General features: G+C 43.9%; 1 protein-coding gene across 1 annotated transcript in view; it reads left to right on the top strand.

Annotated features, from left to right (window-relative positions):
- Nucleotides 1-23350, top strand: part of LOC143296644 (unextended protein-like) — a 42660-nt gene that overhangs the window by 2920 nt on the left and 16390 nt on the right. The window contains exons 2-3 of the mRNA XM_076608677.1: nucleotides 474-617; nucleotides 21612-21743. Coding sequence (XP_076464792.1) covers nucleotides 474-617; nucleotides 21612-21743 — 276 coding nt within the window. The remainder of the gene's footprint in view (nucleotides 1-473; nucleotides 618-21611; nucleotides 21744-23350) is intronic.

Here is a 23350-nt window from a genome sequence, read left to right as displayed (position 1 = left end):
GTTGGAGTCTGAGTGTTCCTACCAAGTTCAGAATGTTCCTACCAAATTTCCTGATTGTTCCTACAAACACTTGACAGGGGTTGGCATCTCTGCTTTTATCAACACACACACACACACACACACACACACACACACACACACACACACACACACACACACACCTATCACACACACACATCTATCTATCTGTCTATCTGCCTGTCTGTCTGTCTGTAAACACATAAAGCACATCCACTTTTGGAGCATGTACATTCATGAAAATATGCAACACAATAATTTAAGTAATAAAAATTATGTTGACAAGGTAAGAAAAACCACAACATTGACACCAGAATGCCAAATACTTACATAGATCAAAATAGATGTAGATAAAAAAATAAAAAAAAAGCCCATAGAAATATAGGAAAATATTCTGTGTTTCGATGAGTGATGATATATGTTTTAGTTGCCTGCTGTAACTTTCTGTTTGACAGGGGCTTCCCACATGGCAATTGTGCAAGAGCTGCAGAACAAGGGCGACAGTGACCCTTACTATAAAAACATTGGAGTGATCACCTTGGAAGATGTCATTGAAGAGATTATCCAGTCCGAGATCGTTGATGAAACAGACAAGATGAGTAAGTTTGGCTTTGCGCGCGCGCACACACACACACACACACACACACACACACATATATATATATATATATATATATATATATATATATATATATATACATACAGTGTTCCCAAAAACGTACATATGTGCGTAAATGACGCACAGATTTACAACTTTGACGCACAAAATTTTTACCCTGTGCGTCAATGTGACACACACTTTTTCCTGAAACTAACAAGCATCTTACGGCTTCCAGGAAAACCGCGAAGCACGCATCGTGGGCCTAAGCTTAGGCTAGTGCATAGCAGACGAAACTGAGCTGGCCAAAAACGTGTTAGAGTAACTTCCCTTGCCGATGCAGGCAAACGCTGTTGTGTGTTCATTAGTAGTGAGTATGGTTATGTGCTCATTATAAGTAGTTGACTGTGTTTTCATTGTATTCAAGCATTTCGAATGTCCTTGTTTGGAGAAGGTGTGGGTTTCTTTTCATTTTCATTGTACAATTGTCTTCATTGATTTTTTGTATGTTTTCCTGTTGACCCTCAGAAATGTGACAATGACCCTCAAAAATTCCAAAGGGTCACAGTGACCCGCAAAAAATCAGGCCCATTGGGAACACTGATATATATATATATATATATATATATATATATATATATATATACACACACATATTGTGATGATTTGCTTTGTGTGTGTGTGTATGTGGGTTTGTTTGTTGTTGGTTTGTGTGTGTGTGTGTGTGTGTGTGTGTGTGTGTGTGTGTGTGTGTACTAGTTTGTGCATCTGTTATAGCTTGGGGCAACTGTCTTGATTTTTTTTAACATTTTGAATTTTGTGTATAGTTTTCGAAAACAATTTTGTGATGTGGCGTGGGAACTGTTTCATGCTGAGCGCTGTCTCTGATTCAGCACAGGGAAGCAGTCAGTTGTGGAATCAATCTCTGTGCAATGCAAAATAAAAGATGGATGATTAGTAATGAAACATGATAGTGTGGAATTTATTACCAGATTAATCAATGAAAACCAGTCTTATAATATCTGTGGCGTCTGGTTTATAAATGCATCTGAACATTGGATTGATTTTTGGTGGATATTGTACTTAGCACTTTTTGACTGAAGTTCACCAGAAAATGTTGCATGATCCAGAGCTGTTCCTTCCGTAACAATCTTTCCTATCTGAGCCAGTATTGCTTATGTAGAAGAAGCAAAGAAGAAGAAAAGAAAGAATCACCTGATTCCTGATTTTTTTTCTTCCTCATCTTGTGGTCTGCTGTTTTGCTCATTATGCAGTGCTAAAGTGCACAGATATTTCTTACATGAAATAACTTTACACAGTATTCACATACCAGACCTTTTGACCTTTATAGTTAACAAGAGAGATCATTAGATGAGATATGGTCATTGTGGTGTTTGACACAGTTGTATTGTTTCAAGTTCAAAGTGTGAAACTGGTGTTCGGTATGTCAGGTTAAACACATACACATGCAGAATAACAAGAATATGCACATATCCATGATATATTTATTTTGTTGGCCTTAGGCTTTTCGCTTTTGATTCTCTGTTCTCCATCCATATTGCACTTGATACATGTAAACTTCAAGAGCAAATGCACTTGAAAAACCAGTTACTCAGGTGCACTCTCTGACCTCTGTGCTGGTTTCTGCCCTGACATACCAGGAATGTTCCAAGACTGTGGTGGTGGCCTGATGTTTGTAGAGCTCTCTGCCCCCCAAACTGAACTTTGTCAACCCCTGATTGAGTCATGATTATCTGCGTCCAGTGGCATACTTGCTGGCCAGCTCATCTGGATGGGAGAGGAGGAGTGTTGACTAACAGGGCGATGAGCCACGATGAGCCTTGAGCCACCAGGGCGCTGTTGATCATCCACCCTGGTGTGGTCAGCTGTGTAAAGGTCATTTGCCACGGGCATGCCTTGATGGGCCCTGTGTGCAATGACCTGCATGGGACATTAGCTCTGGGAGTTGCTGTCTTTTTAATGCGGTGGTCTGAGGTTCACGGAGAGGTGGCCTGGTGGTGGTCATGTTGTTTGAGCTAAGTTTCCTTTTTTGGTGCTTACTTTATATGTTTGTTACCCTGGAGCAGAAAGGGATAATTTTCCAGTGTGCTTTTGATCATAGCTTGTTTTAAACATTATGTTTTAGGACATATGTTTTTGTTTTAAATGTAAAACATCCATGCGGCTAGCCGCGGTCAACGGGCATCTCCAAACGCGGTCGAACAACAATAGAGAAGAAAAGGCCGGCACCTGCCTCACAATTAGGTGCAAAAGGACTAAAGGTAGCATGCTGGAACATCCGAACCATGCGTGACTCTGCAGACAGCAACCACCCAGAAAGGCGTTCCGCTCTAGTCGCACACGAACTTCAGAGACTGAACATTGACATTGCTGCCGTCAGCGAAGTCCGCTTTGCAGGGAAAGGCAGCCTCCAGGAACACGGCGCTGGGTACACCCTCTACTGGTCAGGCAAGCCAGAGACCGAGAGACGCCTTTATGGCGTAGGCTTTATGGTCAGGAGCACCATTGCCTCCAAGCTTGAAAACCTGCCAACAGGACACTCAGACCGAATTATGTCCATGCGCCTCCCACTACGGAACAAACAGCATGCCACTCTGTTCAGCGTGTACGCTCCAACCCTCCAAGCGGACCCCACAGAAAAGGTCAAGTTTTACACTGATCTGCGCAACCTCGTTCAGTACACCCCTGCTGACGACAAGGTCATCATCCTTGGCGACTTCAATGCCAGAGTTGGCCAAGATTCAGAAGCCTGGAAAGGAGTCCTTGGCAAGCATGGCGTTGGTAATTGCAACGACAATGGGCGCCTTCTTCTCGAGTTCTGTGCAGAGCAGCAGTTTACCATCACCAACACCATTTTCCAGCAGAAGGACAGCCTGAAGACAACGTGGATGCATCCTCGGTCCAAACATTGGCACCTCATTGATTACATCCTGATGCGCCAGAGAGACGTACGAGACGTCCTACACACCCGAGTGATGCCCAGCGCGGAGTGTCATACTGACCACCGCCTCGTCCGCAGCAAGCTCAGGCTCCACTTCAAGCCCAAACCAAAGAAAGGAGGAGCTCCTAGGAAGAAATTCCAGGTCGGCAACTTTCAGTCAGCTGAAGTGAAAGCTGAATTCCAGGCGAAGCTTCAGGACAAACTTGAAGACCCCAGTTGCCCCACAGACCCCTCTCCAGAAGCACTATGGGCACAGCTGAAATCAGCCATCCTGCAGTCCTCTGAAGAAGTCCTAGGGTTCTCGTCGAAAAAGAACAAGGACTGGTTTGACGAAAACAACCAGGAGATCCAAGAATTGCTGGCGAAGAAGAGATCAGCCCACCAGGCTCACCTTGCACAACCATCTTGTCCGGTGAAGAAAGCAACCTTCCGGCTCATATGCAGCAACCTCCAGCGCAAGCTTCGTGAGATTCAAAATGGGTGGTGGACCAACCTGGCAGAGAGGGCTCAGCTTTGTGCAGACACTGGTGACTACCGGGGCTTATACGAAGCCTTGAAGGCGGTGTACGGTCCCTCATACCAGGTCCAGAGTCCTTTGCGCAGCGCAGACGGCCAGGCGCTCTTCACAGACAAGACGTCGATCCTGAACAGGTGGTCGGAACATTTCCAGGCCCTCTTCAGCGCCAACCGCACGGTTCAAGACTCGGCAATTCTCCGCATCCCACAACAGCCAGTGAAATTACAACTGGACGAGCTACCAACCCTAGAAGAGACTGTCAAGGCCATTGAACAGCTGAAATCTGGCAAGGCAGCAGGGGTTGACGGAATTCCGCCGGAGGCGTGGAAGAATGGAGGCCCAGCACTACACTCCAAACTCCACAACCTCTTTGTCTGCTGCTGGGAGCAAGGCAAACTACCACAGGACCTCCGTGACGCAGTCATCATCACCCTGTATAAAAACAAGGGAGAAAAGTCGGACTGCTCCAACTACAGGGGGATAACTCTGCTCTCCATCGCAGGCAAGATCCTCGCCAGAGTCCTCCTAAATCGGCTGGTGCCTACTATCGCCGAAGAACATCTCCCAGAGAGTCAGTGTGGCTTTAGAGCCAACAGAGGCACCACTGACATGGTCTTCGTTCTCAGACAGCTACAAGAAAAATGTCGGGAACAGAACAAAGGACTGTATGCGACATTCGTCGATCTCACGAAAGCTTTCGACACCGTGAGCAGAAAAGGTCTGTGGGAGATCATGAAACGTCTAGGATGCCCCCCAAAATTCCTCAGCATGGTCATCCAACTACATGAGGAACAGCGTGGACAGGTCAGACACAGCAACGACCTTTCGGAGCCCTTCCCAATTGGAAATGGAGTGAAACAAGGTTGTGTCCTCGCGCCGACCCTCTTCACGATCTTCTTCAGCATGATGCTCCAACAGGCCACTGAAGATCTTGGCGACGACGACGGTATCTTCATCAGATACCGCACTGATGGCAGCCTATTCAACCTGAGGCGGCTACAGGCCCACACCAAGACACTGGAGCAACTCATCAGAGAGCTTCTGTTTGCCGACGATGCTGCCCTCGTCGCCCATACAGAAGCGGCCCTGCAGCGTATAACGTCCTGCTTCGCAGAGGCTGCGCAGCTCTTCGGCCTAGAAGTCAGTCTGAAAAAGACGGAAGTTCTCCACCAGCCTGCCCCACAGGAAGAATTCCACGCTCCTCACATCAACATCGGTGAGACAGAGCTGAAGTCGGTCCACCAGTTCAGCTACCTAGGCTGCACCATCTCGTCTGACGCCAAGATCGACAAGGAGATCGACAACAGACTTGCAAAGGCAAACAGCGCATTCGGCAGGCTGTACAAGAGAGTGTGGAACAACAAACACCTGAAGAAAGACACAAAGATCAGCGTGTACAGAGCTGTTGTACTGCCCACCCTGTTGTATGGCTCCGAAACCTGGGTCACCTACCGGCACCACATACGACTGCTTGATCGCTTCCACCAGCGCTGCCTTCGCACCATCCTCAGCATCCACTGGAGTGACTACATCACAAATGTCGAGGTCCTGGAGCAGGCAAAGACTATCAGCATCGAGGCAGTGCTGCTAAAGACCCAGCTACGTTGGGCAGGGCACGTGTCCAGGATGGAGGACCACCGCCTGCCCAAGATCGCGCTGTATGGCGAACTGTCCACTGGCCACCGTGACAGAGGAGCACCCAAGAAGAGATACAAAGACTCCTTGAAGAAAGCTCTCGGTGCCTGTCACATTGACCATCGCCAGTGGTCCGCAGTAGCCGCTGATCGAGAGACCTGGCGACGCACCATCCACCAAGCTGTCTCCTCCTTCGAAAACAACCGCAGGGCCAGCCTTGAGGACAAACGCAGAAGGAGGAAGAACCACGACGCTGCAGCCGCGAACCCAGACCAGACTTTCCCTTGCAACCGCTGCGGCCGACTATGCTTTTCCCGCATTGGCCTTGTCAGCCATGAGCGTGCCTGCATCAGACGTGGACAACGCCCTTCCTAGATCTTCGTCAGCGAAGCCAGGCCATGATGAAAACATCCATGATAATCGGTGGTTTTGGCATTTTGAAATTGTGGTTCAGTTCATCTGTATAATGATTATTTTCAGTAGATGTAAGTACTGTAAATGATATCCAAACCTTTATTTCAAACAAACAGCAGTAACAAGGTTACACATTTAAGGATGAGATTTATTTGATCAGCTTAACCCTCCACAAAGACTTGGTGTTCTTTCATTGTGATTATGCATGCTATCCTAAGAGTTAGCAGATTGTGGGTTTTGTGTGTTTGTTTGTTTGGTTTATATACATATATTTTTTGTGGAGGGGTGGGGGTGGGGGTGGAGAACAGAATATAGATTAATTTTCAGATTATTAATCTTTGGCTTGAATTGTGGAGAAGTTACTCGATATAGGATTGATCAGCTGACTCTAAGTTTTTAACATCAAACCACACTGGGCTGGTTGTAATGTGTGTGAAACTTGTTAGAATATGTGAAACAGTATTGAATGCCGAATGCTGTAGTGAATACTAGAAATGTTTGCAGACCAGGTGGTTGCTGGTGTTGGTACTTTACCCATACCATTTATGATACTTGATATTTATAGACCATTTAAATTTGCTACAGTGAACAAAATCATCTTAACTGGAAACGTCAAAGCTTTTGCTAGCTGCCACTTGTGCATGCGTGTGTAGACACAGAAAGACACATGGTACAGCTCTGTGGCTCGTCCGTTTCACTGGTCGGTCCACACGGCTCCATGCACAGTGGGCTTATTATTGTCGTGTGAGTGTCACCCTCCTGACGTGAGTCATGGCAGGTTGACGCTTTTCCGGCTGGTTTGATGCTGGGGACACCAGAGTTGACAGGCAGAGTAAGTGCAGGTTGCCAGGTACTGCCTTGTGCTCTCTGTCCTTCCCCCACAGAACACCCCCCTCACCCCCCCCCCCCCCCCCCCCCGGCCCCCCGCCACCCTCCACAGCCATTGGTACTGGCAGTGGAGATTTCAGTTGTGAAAGGAGATACGTTCCCACTGTCATTGGTATGGCAGTCTCTCCAGTTCACTGTCGTGTTAGTTTGAGTGCCTTTGTTTGCTTCTCCCTCCCTCCCTCCAGCCCCACTTCCTCGTGCACGCCCCCCCCCTCCCCCACTCCCCCTTTTCCCTGTCCTTCAACAGACAAGTACCTCCAGCACTTCCCCACAAAGGTCATTGTGTTTTTTTGACTCACTTGTGTGAACAAAGTGAGTGTATGTTTTAACCCGGTGTTCGGTTGTCTGTGTGTGTGTGTGTGTCCGTGTGTGTGTGTGTCCGTGGTAAACTTTAACATTGCCATTTTCTCTGCAAATACTTTCTCAGTTGACACCAAATTAGGCATAAAAATAGGAAAAAATCAGTTCTTTCGAGTCATCTTGTTTAAAACAATATTGCACCTCTGGGATGGGCAAAAAAAAAAAAAAAAAAAAAAGAAGAAAAAGAAGCCTATATGCAAACTGCATTTACTGTTATATTTATATTTTTTGTATTCTCTAAACTTGGCACTTTGACCTCCTATTCTGACACAACAACAAGAGGAGTCATTATTATCATTTTTTGTTCAAACAAGAACTTCTTTTGCTGAGCATGGAAGTTTTATTTATTTTGCAAACGTCTTGGTGCAGATAGTAAGAAAGGGAAATTACTCCGTAATTAATGCTAGGGGACTTAATTCGCTTTAAACTGCTCTTTCTCATCTTAAACATTACATTTTGAAATTATACTCAATACATAAGCTTGGATTTTTTTTTTTTTTTTAAAGTGTATTACAAGTGAGTCTTGAAGGCCTTGCCTCTCTTGTTTGTTGTAGTTTTTCCCTACTAAAAGGTAATGAAAGAAGGGAGCAGTATTGAGGGAAGAGATGACATTGATTATTGTTGTTCTTAGAAGGAAAAGTCAGTCATAGATAGTGCTATAGTAGTGGTTGGCTTGGTTGCATTTGTGTACAGTATGAACACAAAAGGAGACGTTATTCAATACTTATTGTTTTTCTCTCTCTTTTTTTTTTCTTCTCTTTTTTTCTTTTCTATTCTAAAGGAGGAAGGCGTCATTCTGATTCTTGCATGAAAGTCACACTGATGTGGATAAGTGTGTGTGTGTGTGTGTGTGTGTGTGTGTGTGTGTGTGTGTGTGTGCTTGCTTTTGTGTCCCAGCAATGGGTAAAGAGAAAACAAATGGCTTGACCATTTTGTTGACCTTTAGGAAGTCACCTGTGCCCTTGTCCTGTGTGTGTTATGAATGATGCATGATGTTAACTCAAGGCTTCCTTTGTCCTTTTATTTCTTTACCTCCCCCATCCCCCTGCCCCCCCCCTCCCCCCATTTTTTATGTATCTTATGTATATGTATACAAGAGAGAGAGGGGGGTGGTGGTGGTGGACAGGGTTGGTGAAGGGGGTATGGGGAAGGTGGTGGGGGTAAACAGAGTGACAGGGTGGGGATGAAGGGGGGGGGGGAGATTTATTTCAATCCTTCTGAGAGCTATGTTGCTGCTTCAGTGTGTCTTGTGTCTGAAGTGTGTTAGCATTTGTGGTGGGGTGGGGGGTGGGGGTTGATTTTTTGGGCATAGCATTAAAAAAAAAAAAATTGATAAGTATACTGTCATTAGAAATTTTTTTTCCTTTTTGTTCATTGTCTTGTTACTGTTAGTCTTTTTTTTTTTCCTTTTTCTGTTACTGCTGTCTTTGCCCTTTGACACCACTGTCTCTCTAACATGCTTTCTCTCTTCTTCCCCCCCCCCCCCCCCCAAACCCCCATACCCCAGGAATGATTTGCAAACATTGAGAAGATTTGAGAAAGGTGTTTGCCTGTTCAGTTTTTGACTCAAAACAAAGTGAGTCTATGTTTTAACCCAGTGTTCGGTTGTGTGTGTGTGTGTGTGTGTGTGTGTGTAGTCTGTGTGTCCGTGGTAAACTTTAACATTGCCATTTTCTCTGCAAATACTTTGTCAGTTGACACCAAATTAGGCATAAAAATAGGAAAAATTCAGTTCTTTCCAGTCATCTTGTTCAAAACAATATTGCACCTCTGGGATGGGCACAAAAAAAAAAAAAAAAAAAAAATGAAGCCTAATTATATGCAAACTGCATTTACTGTTATATTTTTTGTATTCTCTAAACTTGGCACTTTGATCTGATATTCTGACCCAACAACAAGAGCAGTCATTATTATCATTTTTTGTTCAAACAGGAACTTCTTTTGCTAAGCATGGAAGTTTTATTTATTTTGCAAATGTTTTGGTATAGATGGTAAAAAAGGGAAATTACTCTGTAATTAATGCTAGGGGACTTAATTCGAATCTGGTTAGGATTTTTTTTTCTTTTTTCTTTTTTTTTTAACACGAAGCTTTATAATAACAAATACAGAACACATTTTAACGATTAGATTTTTTTTTAAAGGGTATCACAAGTGAGTCTTGAAGGCCTTGCCTCTCTTGTTTTAAGATGCTTTACCTGCTGATCACACTGTCTATGAGTTTGTGTTGTTAGATGAGTATCTAGAAACTTAAGTATTCTGGATATTTACCTGGCCACGCAAACTCATGATGTGTTCAGGTAAGTGGGCAAGAAAAAACCATGTCCATACACGTCTAAATGCATACATCTACATGTCTTTGCATTTGCGTGTCTTTGAGGTCGAGGTCAGACAAAAGGATAACTTGAAGATGTCTATAGAGGAAAAGAAAAAAAGGAGCTGATGGACAATGCATAATCCAGGCTGTTGATTTAGTCACACAGTGTTTAGCTACATGGACTTGAGAACAAGAGAGAGAGAGAGAGAGAGAGAGAGAGTGTTATGCATTCAGAGTGGAGCACTTACCAGGTAACAGTGATGGCACCAATCATGCGGAACTGCAGCTTTGTGAATGCTGTTCATTATCACACCAAGGACATTCAGATTCTGTTGATTGAAAGGGCACAGCAGGGTTTATTATGGGGTTCTCTTGTTTACATGTTTGTGCACGAGCCAGGCTTTTATGATTGGCAGTTTGTGTGCATATCCAAATTGGGCAGCTGTGTCAACTTGTCTGCCAAGCTTGATTGAGTAAAGAAATTATTACAGGCTGGACGATTGATCGTGTTGGAAAGGCTGGTGTGGAATGCTGCTTGTGTGTCTTTGCTTTTGAGCAGTCCAACATCTGGGCATCTGGAGCAATCAGTATGAAAACCAAACTCTGCATCTTCAACTCCAATGTGAAGTCAATTCTGCTCTACGGATGCGAGACATGGCGGACAACACAGACGATGCAGCAGAAGATTCAGACAGTCTTCAGCACCTGTCTGAGGCACATCTACAAGATCCAGTGGCAGGAGAAGATCCGAAACGAAGATCTGTGGGAGCGAGCGGGACAGGAACCAGTGGCCAAGCAGATACTGCGGAGGAAGTGGGGCTGGATTGGACACACCCTCAGGAAGCCAGCGTCTAGCATCACACGCCAAGCCCTGACCTGGAACCTGCAGGGATAGAGGAAGAGAGGCCGGCCTCGCAACAGCTGGAGGCGAGATACCGAGGCAGAGCTGAAGCAGCAAGGGACCAACTGGACTGGAATGGCCAGAACAGCCCAGAACAGAGTGCGATGGCGAGGGGTCGTCGATGGCCTATGCTCCACCAGGAGCGATGGGCAAAATGAATGAATGGACGATTGATCCAGTTTGCATCAATTTACATTGGCAGTGGGGTGGGGTTATAGCCTACTGCTGCAGTGCAGAGGGGGCCCTGCCTCTGATTTCTTCCCCCCACTTTCCAGCAGCGTTTTGGGTCACTTTGTTCCCATAGGAAGATACGGGTTGAATATTGACCAGTCCAGTGGGTTAGTTGCACAGTGCTCTTATTAGAGGATGGTGCCTGTTGCTGATTGAAATGGCGATAGTTCAGGAGTGATAATGATGTTAATTCAGTTCTGCTAATTATGAGTTTCCTGACTCTCTCTCTCACTCTGTGTGTGTGTGTGTGTGCAGACCAATCCCGTACAGCTAAACTTTGCAGAACACACACACACACACACACACACTCTCTCTCTCTCTCTTTCTCTCGCTCTCTCTGTCTCTCTCTTTCTCTCTCTCTATCTCTCCCTCTCTGTCTCTTGTACACTCCCCCCACCCCCCCCCAACACACACACACCTCCACACTCCCATCATTTACCCCATCACTTGCATGCCCTGACTCGTACAACATGGCTTACCAAAAGGTAGGGTAGCTCAGTGAACCTCTTGCAGTTTTGGTCCACAGTAACCCACAGGGTGGTGTTCTTAATTTTCCACCCAAACTGGCCACCCTCATGAATCTCTGATGTGATCGTCACCAAATCTGCCGAATTTGGGGAGTGGTGGCGTGTTTCCTGATGTTAGTTTATCAGTTAATCTTGTAGGTAGTTGTAGTGTGTGTGTGTGTTTGAGTGTGAGTTTGTGTGTGTGTGTGTGTGTGTGTGTGTGTGTGTTCCTGCATTGACTGTACAGATTTTATTCATTATGCCTTGTTGCTGTTGCTAAAGAAAGTATCACTCCTACAACAGAGAAATCATGTGCCAGCACACTGTTCTGTGACACACACGGTTCATGAACCCTTTACAAGTCTGCTTCTGCGTTCTTTTACATCAGCTCCTCCAGGAGATGTTTTTATTTCAAGCATGTGTAGTGGTAGCTCACAAGGTCACAGCAACCCTGTCCTTTGCTTGGTGAGAGGTACTCTATCAGGAGAGAGAGAAACTGTCCACACATCCTGCAGAACACTTATTTATAAATGAGTTCCTGGGCACTGCTCCTTAGCAGTTTTGTTTTTGTGTTAGCAAGCAAAGGAGGTAAAGGCATGGGAGTGGGAAGATAGGGGGTGAGGGTAGTGCTGAGATCATTTGGGACAAAAGCTGCATTTATTTCATGCCAAGATGTGTGATTGTGTGTGTGTGTGTGTGTGTGTGTGTGTGTGTGTGTATGTGTGTGTGCCTGTGCCTGATTGTGTGTGTGTGTGTGTGTGTGTGTGTGTGCGTGCATGTTTCAGTTTCAGTAGCTCAAGGAGGCATCACTGCGTTCGGACAAATCCATATATGCTACACCGCATCTGCCAAGCAGATGCCTGATCAGATTCTTGAATCTTGACCGTGCATGATTGTGTGTGTTTGTGTTTGTGTGTGTGTGTGTGTGTGTGTGTGTGTGTGTGATATGTTGATCACTTTAAATGTTGAATATATTTTTGTATTGCTCAATACCCCAGTATGGGTGACAGGATATGATGTATTAGAGAGAAAGGAGAGTGTGTTTGAGAGAGAGAGAGAGAGAGAGAGCTGTGGACATAAGGGGAGCATAGGGAGTTTGGGGAGTAGAGGAGGTAGAGCAAGAGAATTGGAACAGGCCAAACCAGATCAGTGAGGCATAGTCATAGTGTATCTTTGGACGCCAGAGGATAGGGAAAGTACCATCTTTGGTGTAAACAACCCTCTCCCCGTCCCCCCCATGCCCCCCACCTCCCCATTCCACCCCCTCCCCTTCTCCCTGCAACTGGAAAAGGAGTATTGGGGCAACTGGAAAAGGAGTATTGGGGTGGTGATGGAATTTTTGTTTACTTCCTGTACTCTGCTGCCTGAGAGAGGAATTGGCTGGTCCTGAAGTGTACAGGGAGCCCTGTTACATCCCTTTTGTTTTACTTTTATTATAAATGTGCCTGTTTGCAGGCTGAGGGGTAGGTGGCAGTTCCAGAAGGGATTGTGGTGGATGTATGGAAGCAAGATTCTTGAATCGGCGTTCTTCATGAAGTTGCTCTCTCACTGCCTGTCTTTCTCTCTCTCTTGTGTAGAAGGATTTGTTTCAGAATTCAAAGATAGGCTAATTGCTTCATATAAACAGAACTGGCACTGTAAAATGGAAAGCACTGAGAAATATAGATGGTTTTATAGTTTTAAAAGTATATTTCAAACAGAAAAATATATCACAGTCGTGACAAACAAGTGGCACCGAACAAGTCTCGCCAGATTTAGAACGAGAACGATTGGTTTGAATGCTTATGAAAAGTGGTTTCAGACTGAGCCCTCGTTACTCTCCCCTTGTCCGATGTGCGGTCATTCAAGGGAGGATGAATTACATTTTTTGTTTAGTTGTAAAGCTTATGACGATATTCGAGAAAAATGTGTTGTATTTAAAACAAATTCAGCAAAGAATGAAGATATTTTTGGAGTGCTTAATCTAAATCAGGAAACTTCGCTACAGTCACTTGCAAAATATATTGCAGAAGCGAATAACATGCGACGAAAAAAACCTCAACAATAATAGATAGTATCAGGTGTTGCTCATTGTGAAAAGTGAAATCTGTGTTGTCATTCTCATATGGAAAATATTTATGTTATACATTTATATATGTTTTTGTTTTTATTTCTCACTACATGCCATTACTTTGAATGGATGGTCGAACTGCACTTTGTTGCACAGATTGATTGATTTCGTTTTGGCTTTGGTTTTCATCAATATTATTACAATTGATGCATGTTGTTATTTGTATTATGAACCCCCATGTCATTAGGGCTGTAAAGCTATTGACATTAAAGTGTTCAGTGTTCAGTGTTTCTCTCTCTCTTGTTGTTTCTAGACAGATGTTGTGCCTCCCAGCATTGGTTCCCCCCTTTCCTTTTAAATTGGTCATTGAATGTTAATTGGTTGGACTTGTGCACGACTGTTTTGCCTATAAAGATCTGCATGAGTTCCAAGTGGGGAGAGGAGGGGGCAAAAAGAAGAAGATAAAACAACGTTTTAAAGTTTGTGGTAGAAAAGCTGTGAATTTTCTTTTAAAACAGCAGATTTTAGGTTGGGCATAAGGAAACAGACCTGCACCATGCACTTCCTTTCATGAAATATTCTGGCACCAACCAGGCCTGACACACACAGGCACCTGCAGTGTCAGTCAGGAAAGCAGGGGAGGATCTGGCCATGGGTGGAAAAAAAAACAACAGCAACAAGGCCACACCTTTGATCGAATCTCGAATCTGTATCTTTCTCGTTGTCACTCAGATGGGTAACCACTTTGCCACAGTGACTGGTTATTTCTTTTCTGAGGTATGTTTGATTCAGCAGAAAGCAACCGGATATAAAGTGTGATGACAAACCCCCCAGAAAATGCACCAGTTCTTTAACTGTTCCACTGTTGTACTATTATTTATCCCCAGTGCCCTACCCCCCACACCCTACCCCTCACTTTCACCATGGCAGTACATATATTTTATTGACAGATCTCCATTTGCAGATAGGTATCTCCATTTGCAGATAGGTATGCAACAAACTGTGAAATACCATTGACATAGATCTCACTGCTAAGTTTGGCGTTACCTGACAAACCACAGATTAATGAACGGATAAAGATGACCGTGAGTGTGAAAGGGGTCAGTAAGCAATGAACTGGGATTGATTCACAGTGATCATTGCTTGGGTTTGGGGCCAGATCCTCTGATAGGTGTCTGATCCCCTGTCTGTCCATTGCATCTGGATGTGTCAGTCTCACTTTCTACACTGCCTGAAACCTTTTTTTTTTTTTTTCTCTCCTCCATTGGATTATTTCTTTCCCAAATCTCTGACTTTTCCTGGCAGCTCCTTTGCTTTTCTTTAATTTAACTCCTACGTTTCTGGGTGTTGTGTATGTGTTAAGTATTCTAAGTATGCACAGTACATTTTTTTTTCTCTCCCCTCCCCCCAGCCCCCTCATTCCAAGCCCAGTGTTCTTAAAAACTTTGTTTTGAAAAAAAAGAAAAAAAAAAGTCTGTCCCTGTTCCAAGCTCAGTACTGTTGTAAATAGGAATATGACTGGCAGACCAGGCGTCATTGATTTTCCTGTTTTCTTTGGCACTGGCTGTGGCAGAGATGATAGCAGAGGGCGAGCAGCATCCACTCCTCATCATCATCGTTAACTTGCTGTCGGGGTCAGGCTGATGAGAATTGAGGAGGCAGCTGGCGCATAATGATCCCTGACGAGGGAGGCAGAGTTCTATCATTTAGAGACTGTACAGTTTTGTCAGAACTGTATGTGTTGAAAAAGTTGTCCGTTTCATATCCTTCTTTTTCTTTTCATTAGTTTCAGCTTCCAAGCTGGCTTTAGTTTTCCCTTTTTTTTTTGGTGTGGGTTTTTTTGGGGGATGGTATTCTTCATCTTCTTCTTTTTCATTTTTGGGCTGCAACTCCCACGTTCACTCGTATGTACACGAATGGGCTTTTAGGTGTATGACCGTTTTCACCCCGCTTTGTAGGCAGCCATACTCTGTTTTCGGGAGTGTGCATGCTGGGTAGGTTCTTGTTTCCATTACCCACTGAACACTGACATGGATTACAGGATGTTTAACATGCGTATTTGATCTTCTGCATGCATATACACACAAAGGGGGTCCAGGCACAAACAGGTCTGCACATATGTTGACCTGGGAGATCGGAACAAATCTCCACCCTCTACCAACCAGGCAGTGTTACCAAGATCCGAACCCGGGACCCTCAGATTGAGAGTCCAACGCTTCAACCACTCAGCTATTGCACCCATCAGTATTTCTTATAAATTTCTTTCTTTTTTTTTTTAGGGGGGTGGGGTAGGGGGAGAATGGAGGGGGGGAGTGGGGGGGGGGGGGGGTTGTGTTTCTTATCCCTTTTTTGTGTGTTTTCTTTGGGGTGGGATATTTCTTAGCCCTTTTTTGTGCATTTTCTTTGGGGTGGGGTATTTCTTATCCCTTTTGTGTCTTTTTTTTTTTTAGGGTTGGTATTTCTTATCCCATTTTTGTGGGGCTTTTTGGGTTGGCATTTCTTTTCTCCTTGTTTTTTTTTTTTTTTTGGAGGGGGATTTGTGGGGGTTCTTATCCCTTTTTTGTGTATTTTTGGGGGTTGGTATTTCTTGTCCCATTTTGTGTTTTTTTTTGGGGGGTGGGGTGGGGGTGGGGTGGGGGGTTGCATTTCTTATCCCTTTTTTAGGGGGGTGGGGATTGCTGGGTATTTCTCCCCCCCCCACCCCCACCCTTTTTTTTTTTTTTTGAGGGTTGTTATTTCTTATCCCATTTTGTGTTTTTTGGGGAGGGGGTGTGTGTGGTGGGGGGGGGGAGGGGGGGGGTCGGAGGTGGAGGGTGAGCATTTCTTATTCCTTTTTTGGGGGGTGGGGGGGATGGCTGGGTATTTCTCCCCCCCCCCCGCCCCCCCTCCATTTTTTTTTAGGGTTGGTATTTCTTATCCCATTTTGTGTTTTTTGGGGTGGGGGTGTTGGGGGTGGGGGTGTTGGGGGTGGGGGGGGGTTGGAGGTGGAGGGGGAGCATTTCTTATCCCTTTTTTTTTGGTGCCGGGGGGGCTGGGGGGGGGGGGGGGGGGATGGCTGGGTATTTCTTCCCCTCCCCCTCTATTTTTATTTTATTTTAGGGTTGGTATTTCTTTTCCCATTTTGTGTGTTCTTTTGGGGGTTAGCAGTTCTTTTGTCCCTTTTTTGGGGAGGGTGAGTGGGTATAAATTCTTAATCTTATCCCCCTTTTTTGGGGTGTATTCTGAGGGTTGGTATTTCTTACCCCATTCTTGTGTTTTTTGGGGGTTGGTATTTCTTATCCCATTTTTTGTGTGTGTTTAAACATTTTTTTTAATGGTATTTCTTATTCCTTTCTTCTTTTTCGGGGGGTAGGGGGGTTGTTTGGAGGGGTTGGTATTTCTTATCCCATTTTTTTTGTGTGTGTTCTTTGCGGTTGGTATTTCTTGTTCCTTTCTGAGTTGTCTTTTGGGGGTGGATATTTCTTCTTATCTCTTTTTTGTGTGTCATTTGGTGTTTAGTATTAATTTCTTATCCTTTTTAGGTTTATTTGTCTTTTGGGGGTTGGTACTTCTTATTCCTTTTTTTTGATTTTTTTTTTGAGGGTTGGTATTACTTATCCCTTTTCGTGTGTCTTTTGGTGTTGGTATTTCTGATCCCTTTTTGTGTGTCTTTTGGGGGTTGGTGTATATCTTATTCCTGTTTGTGTGTCTTTTGGGGGTTGGTGTACACCTTATTCCTTTTTGTGTGTCTTTTGAGGGTTGGTGTATATCTTATTCCTTTGTGTGTGTGTGGTTGGTGTATACCTTATTCCTGTTTGTGTGTCTTTTGGGGGTTGGTGTATACCTTATTCCTTTTTGTATGTCTTTTGGGGGTTGGTGTATATCTTATTCCTTTGTGTGTGTGTGGTTGGTGTATACCTTATTCCTGTTTGTGTGTCTTTTGGGGGTTGGTGTATACCTTATTCCTTTTTGTATGTCTTTTGGGGGTTGGTGTATATCTTATTCCTTTGTGTGTGTGTGGTTGGTGTATATCTTATTCCTGTTTGTGTGTCTTTTGGAGGTTGGTGTATATCTTATTCCTTTGTGTGTGTGTGGTTGGTGTATACCTTATTCCTTTTTGTGTGTCTTTTGGGGGTTGGTGTATATCTTATTCCTTTTCGTGTGTCTTTTGGAGGTTGGTGTATATCTTATTCCTGTTTGTGTGTCTTTTGAGGGTTGGTGTATATCATATTCCTTTTTGTGTGTCTTTTGGGGGTTGGTGTATATCTTATTCCTTTTTGTGTGTATTTTGGGGGTTGGTGTATATCTTATTCCTTTTTGTGTGTCTTTTGAGGGTTGGTGTATACCTTATTCCTTTTTGTGTGTATTTTGAGGGTTGGTGTATACCTTATTCCTTTTTGTGTGTCTTTTGGGGGTTGGTGTATATCTTATTCCTTTGTGTGTGTGTGGTTGGTGTATATCTTATTCCTTTTTGTGTGTCTTTTGGAGGTTGGTGTATATCTTATTCCTTTGTGTGTGTGTGGTTGGTGTATACCTTATTCCTTTTTGTGTGTCTTTTGGGGGTTGGTGTATATCTTATTCCTTTTCGTGTGTCTTTTGGAGGTTGGTGTATATCTTATTCCTGTTTGTGTGTCTTTTGAGGGTTGGTGTATATCATATTCCTTTTTGTGTGTCTTTTGGGGGTTGGTGTATATCTTATTCCTTTTTGTGTGTATTTTGGGGGTTGGTGTATATCTTATTCCTTTTTGTGTGTCTTTTGAGGGTTGGTGTATACCTTATTCCTTTTTGTGTGTATTTTGAGGGTTGGTGTATACCTTATTCCTTTTTGTGTGTCTTTTGGGGGTTGGTGTATATCTTATTCCTTTTTGTGTGTCTTTTGGGGGTTGGTGTATATCTTATTCCTTTTCGTGTGTCTTTTGGAGGTTGGTGTATATCTTATTCCTGTTTGTGTGTCTTTTGAGGGTTGGTGTATATCATATTCCTTTTTGTGTGTCTTTTGGGGGTTGGTGTATATCTTATTCCTTTTTGTGTGTATTTTGGGGGTTGGTGTATATCTTATTCCTTTTTGTGTGTCTTTTGAGGGTTGGTGTATACCTTATTCCTTTTTGTGTGTATTTTGAGGGTTGGTGTATACCTTATTCCTTTTTGTGTGTCTTTTGGGGGTTGGTGTATACCTTATTCCTTTTTGTGTGTCTTTTGGGGGTTGGTGTATATCTTATTCCTTTTTGTGTGTCTTTTGGGGGTTGGTGTATATCTTATTCCTTTTTGTGTGTCTTTTGGGGGTTGGTGTATATGTTATTCCTTTTTGTGTGGGGGGTTGGTGTATATTTTATTCCTTTTTGTGTGGGGGGTTGGTGTATATCTTATTCCTTTTTGTGTGTCTTTTGGGGGTTGGTGTAGTATATCTTATTCCTTTTTGTGTGTCTTTTTGGGGGGGTTGATATCATTTCTTATTGCTGTCAGGGTGGTGAAGTTTCAGTGCTGTCTCAGTTTTCCAGTGTAGTTATCTGTCTTTGTCTCATGGTCTTCCTGTTGCCGTCTGTATCCCTGACAGTGACAGCGGAAGGCAATGGGGGGGCCGGCCTTTGTGTGTGGATAAGCAGGTCCATCCCCCACCTGTGTGTGTGCGTTATGTGTGTGTGTGTGTGTGCATGTTTGTGTGTGTGTGTGTGTGTGTGTGTGTGTGTGTGTGTGTGTGTGTGAGAGAGAGAGGGAGAGAGAGAGAGTGCATGATAAATGCTATTTAGTACATGAGACAGGGAGAGAGAGCAGTGTTGGGGGAGTAGGGGGACGGGGTGCGGGGCTTGGTGGGGGGTGGGGGTGTGGGGGGGGGGAGGCTTCTTTGATGACATACAGCGCACAGTAAAGAATAGTGTGGGCTTCAGCTGCCAAGTCCACGTTCAGAAGTAGAAAAGACAGATGAGTGGTGACCTCCCAGCTTTAGGTTTCCTGCATGCTGTAGGGTTTGCCAGCTAGGCCAGAACCATAGCAACACCATTCACTAGGGAGCGACACTTGTTACTGTACATGGTTGAGTGGGGGTGGTGGGCGCTTGACAAAGTAGCAAAGTGTCTGTGAGCTCGAGTCCTATGCAGACCAGGGTTTTTACCCCCAACCCATCTTCCACTGGATCTTGAGTTGTGATCTGGGTGTTGTTAGTCTTTCGAATGTTGGATGATAAACTGAGGTCCCATGTGCGGTATGCACTTAGAGCTTGTAAAAGACTCCTTTGCCATGAAAGGTTCTGTCCCTATCAAAATTCAGTTAAAAAAAAAAAAAAAAAAAAAAAGAAAGGAGAAAAAAGTCAACTTTGATAGCGAAATAAACAGATGCAACCACAGACAGAAAAAAAAAAGGAAAAAAATTTGGCATTGGACTGTGGTGATGCAGCCCAAATTTCACAACACAACACAACACAGCACAACACAACACAACACAACACAACACAGTTTAGTGCCCCCCTGATAGCAGGGTTCATACAGGTTTTTGTGATTTTTTTTTATTTTTTTATTTTTTATAAGAAAAACAGCAACATGCCTTTATTTTGACCTGAAACTTAAGTCTTAGAAAATGATCCAGGTTTGTAAAAATTGCTTTCAAAATTTGGCTTTCTTTATTGAAACAAGCTTTAAAAACAACAACACAACAACCCCAAAAAACGTATGTGATTAATCTCTCCTTTTATTGCAACATCTACCTCTATGACTAGCCCCCCCCCCCCCCCCACCCATGCCCCCACTCCCCCCCCCCCCTACTCTCTCCACGAATCATCATCACTCTCATTTTAATTCTCATCAGGCAAACCATGTGACAAGATTTTGTCACCACAAGCACAGACTTCATCGTCTTCAGTGACTAGTTTTGCTACTGCAACATTTTGGGTGACAATTTCACAAAGGGGTTTTTGCAGCACGTTGCTGTTTCAAGCTACTAGTTACTGTCCACCATTTCGAAAGCGTCATCTTGGCTTTCTGACACTAACTTCCAGTAATTGCCATACTGAGCGTGATTGGCTATTGGCGTATTGCTTCTTGCTGATGTTAGTGATAACTAGAGACGTCAAGCTTTCTCATTGGTGGCTGTTGGGAGACAACAAAGTTAAAATAGAACTGTGAAATATCATGAAATGATGTGGATGTGTATGTACGCCTTGGGGCAAATGTTCCACCTGAATTTGAATTTTAAAAGGAAAGTAATGATACATTATTTTCAAAATGGATCTTTTCAATAAAAAAACAAAACAAAACAGTTCTTTTATATGCAGCAGACAATTCAGTTATGGGGCACAGGCAAGCACTCAAAATATTGTGCTTTCATTTGAGTTCCAATCAGGATAGAAAGTGCATGCATTCCCCCAATCCATCCTTAACTCTCTCCATACGAACGGCGAAAGAGACGACGTTAACAGCGTTTCACCCCAATTACCATCATCAAAATATTGCAAGCGGAAGGCTCTTATACTGAAGACGTGAATGTTGACAGAGAATACCACAATTCTAACGACGGAAGCTAAAGGTTGGGTCATTCAGACACCCACTGGACATCTGAGGGGTCTGTGTAGAGTAGAAGAGAGGACTGGCCGTACTGAGTGAGTTAAAATCCCCATGATCATGCACACACTCAGACTGGCCTGGTCTGTCTGTTGCTTGTGTGTTTCATTGTTGAATAAATTTTTTTAAAAAGTTGTGTAAAGAAATAAAAGTCTTGGCAGTTATGTGTGAGTTGCGTTGTTTTTGCTTTGATATATGTCTGCCTTGATATCGGTGTCACGATGTGAGATACATGAAACAGACCTTGATAGTGGTTTATTGTTACAATTAAAGGTTGGAGAGAGTGAGAGGAAGAGAGGAGGTGTAAGCCAATGCTTTCTCGCAACCACATGATTTCTCTCACTTTACCAGAAAGCGTGGGATTGTAAGAAAGTGTGGTCATTTCTTTCCTATGCCTTCAGTTGCAAGAAAGGGTGGAGGGTTCTCGCATTGTGTTAGAAAGCATGGGAAGTCCTTCTCATTTTTACCCCAAAATTTTTTCTTTGTCATCGGGGTTGGTTTCTTGTCTTTTCAACCACAACCGACCCGATAGTAGAACATTATATTTACACAAATTACAGCTAATCCACAAACACAAGGAGCAGAGAAACGGCAAACAGTCTGTGATTGTTTGTGATGATAGCAGAGCCTAAGGGCAACAACTCAAAACGAGCAAACCACTGATGCTTTTTGTGCTGCTGTGTTTCAGCGGACAACCGGAAGAAGATGCCCCGGGAGGTCAACAGGAAACTGGAATACGATGTGTTTGAGAAGCAGGAGAATAACGGCCCCAGGATCTCCCAACAAATGGCCTTTGCTGCCTACCAGTACCTGTCCACCAGTCAGTGGTCGTTCTGCTTGCATCTTCATTGACTTCATTCGTCATGTTATTGGTTGATTGATGTGACTACTTATGTAGCACCTGTCCTGGTGATATGACTACTTATGTGGCACCTGCCCTGGTGATATGACTACTTATGTAGCACCTATCCTGGTGATATGACTACTTATCTAGCACCTATCCTGGTGATATGACTACTTATCTAGCACCTGTCCTGGTGATATGACTACTTATCTAGCACCTATCCTGGTGATATGACTACTTATGTAGCACCTATCCTGGTGATATGACTACTTATGTGGCACCTGCCCTGGTGATATGACTACTTATCTAGCACCTATCCTGGTGACTACTTATGTAGCACCTGTCCTGGTGATATGACTACTTATGTGGCACCTGCCCAGGTGATATGACTACTTATGTAGCACCTGTCCTGGTGATATGACTACTTATCTAGCACCTGTCCTGGTGATATGACTACTTATCTAGCACCTGTCCTGGTGATATGACTACTTATCTAGCACCTATCCTGGTGATATGACTACTTATGTAGCACCTGTCCTGGTGATATGACTACTTACGTAGCACCTGTCCTGGTGATATGACTACTTATCTAGCACCTGCCCTGGTGATACGACTACGTATCTAGCACCTGTCCTGGTGATATGACTACTTATCTAGCACCTATCCTGGTGATATGACTGCTTATCTAGCACCTGTCCTGGTGATATGACTACGTATGTAGCACCTGTCCTGGTGATATGACTACTTATCTAGCACCTATCCTGGTGATATGACTACTTATGTAGCACCTGTCCTGGTGATATGACTACTTATGTAGCACCTGTCCTGGGGATATGACTACTTATGTAGCACCTGTCTTGGTGATATGACTACTTATCTAGCACCTATCCTGGTGACTACTTATCTAGCACCTGTCCTGGTGATATGACTACTTATGTAGCACCTGTCCTGGTGATATAACTACTTATGTAGCACCTATCCTGGTGATGACTACTTATGTAGCACCTGTCCTGGTGATATGACTACTTATGTAGCACCTATCCTGGTGATATGACTACTTATGTAGCACCTATCCTGGTGATGACTACTTATGTAGCACCTGTCCTGGTGATATGACTACTTATCTAGCACCTATCCTGGTGATGACTACTTATGTAGCACCTATCCTGGTGATATGACTACTTATGTAGCACCTGTCCTGGTGATATGACTACTTATCTAGCACCTATCCTGGTGACTACTTACCTAGCACCTGTCCTGGTGATATGACTACTTATCTAGCACCTGTCCTGGTGATATGACTACTTATATAGCACCTGTCCTGGTGACTACTTATCTAGCACCTATCCTGGTGATATGACTACTTATCTAGCACCTGCCCAGGTGATATGACTACTTATGTAGCACCTATCCTGGTGATATGACTACTTATCTAGCACCTGTCCTGGTGATATGACTACTTATCTAGCACCTGTCCTGGTGATATGACTACTTATCTAGCACCTATCCTGGTGACTACTGATGTAGCACCTGTCCTGGTGATATGACTACTTATGTGGCACCTGCCCAGGTGATATGACTAC

The sequence above is a fragment of the Babylonia areolata genome, chromosome 2, assembly GCF_041734735.1.
Source record: "Babylonia areolata isolate BAREFJ2019XMU chromosome 2, ASM4173473v1, whole genome shotgun sequence".
Taxonomy (NCBI): domain Eukaryota; kingdom Metazoa; phylum Mollusca; class Gastropoda; order Neogastropoda; family Buccinidae; genus Babylonia; species Babylonia areolata.
This window is presented reverse-complemented; position numbering and strand designations above follow the sequence as displayed.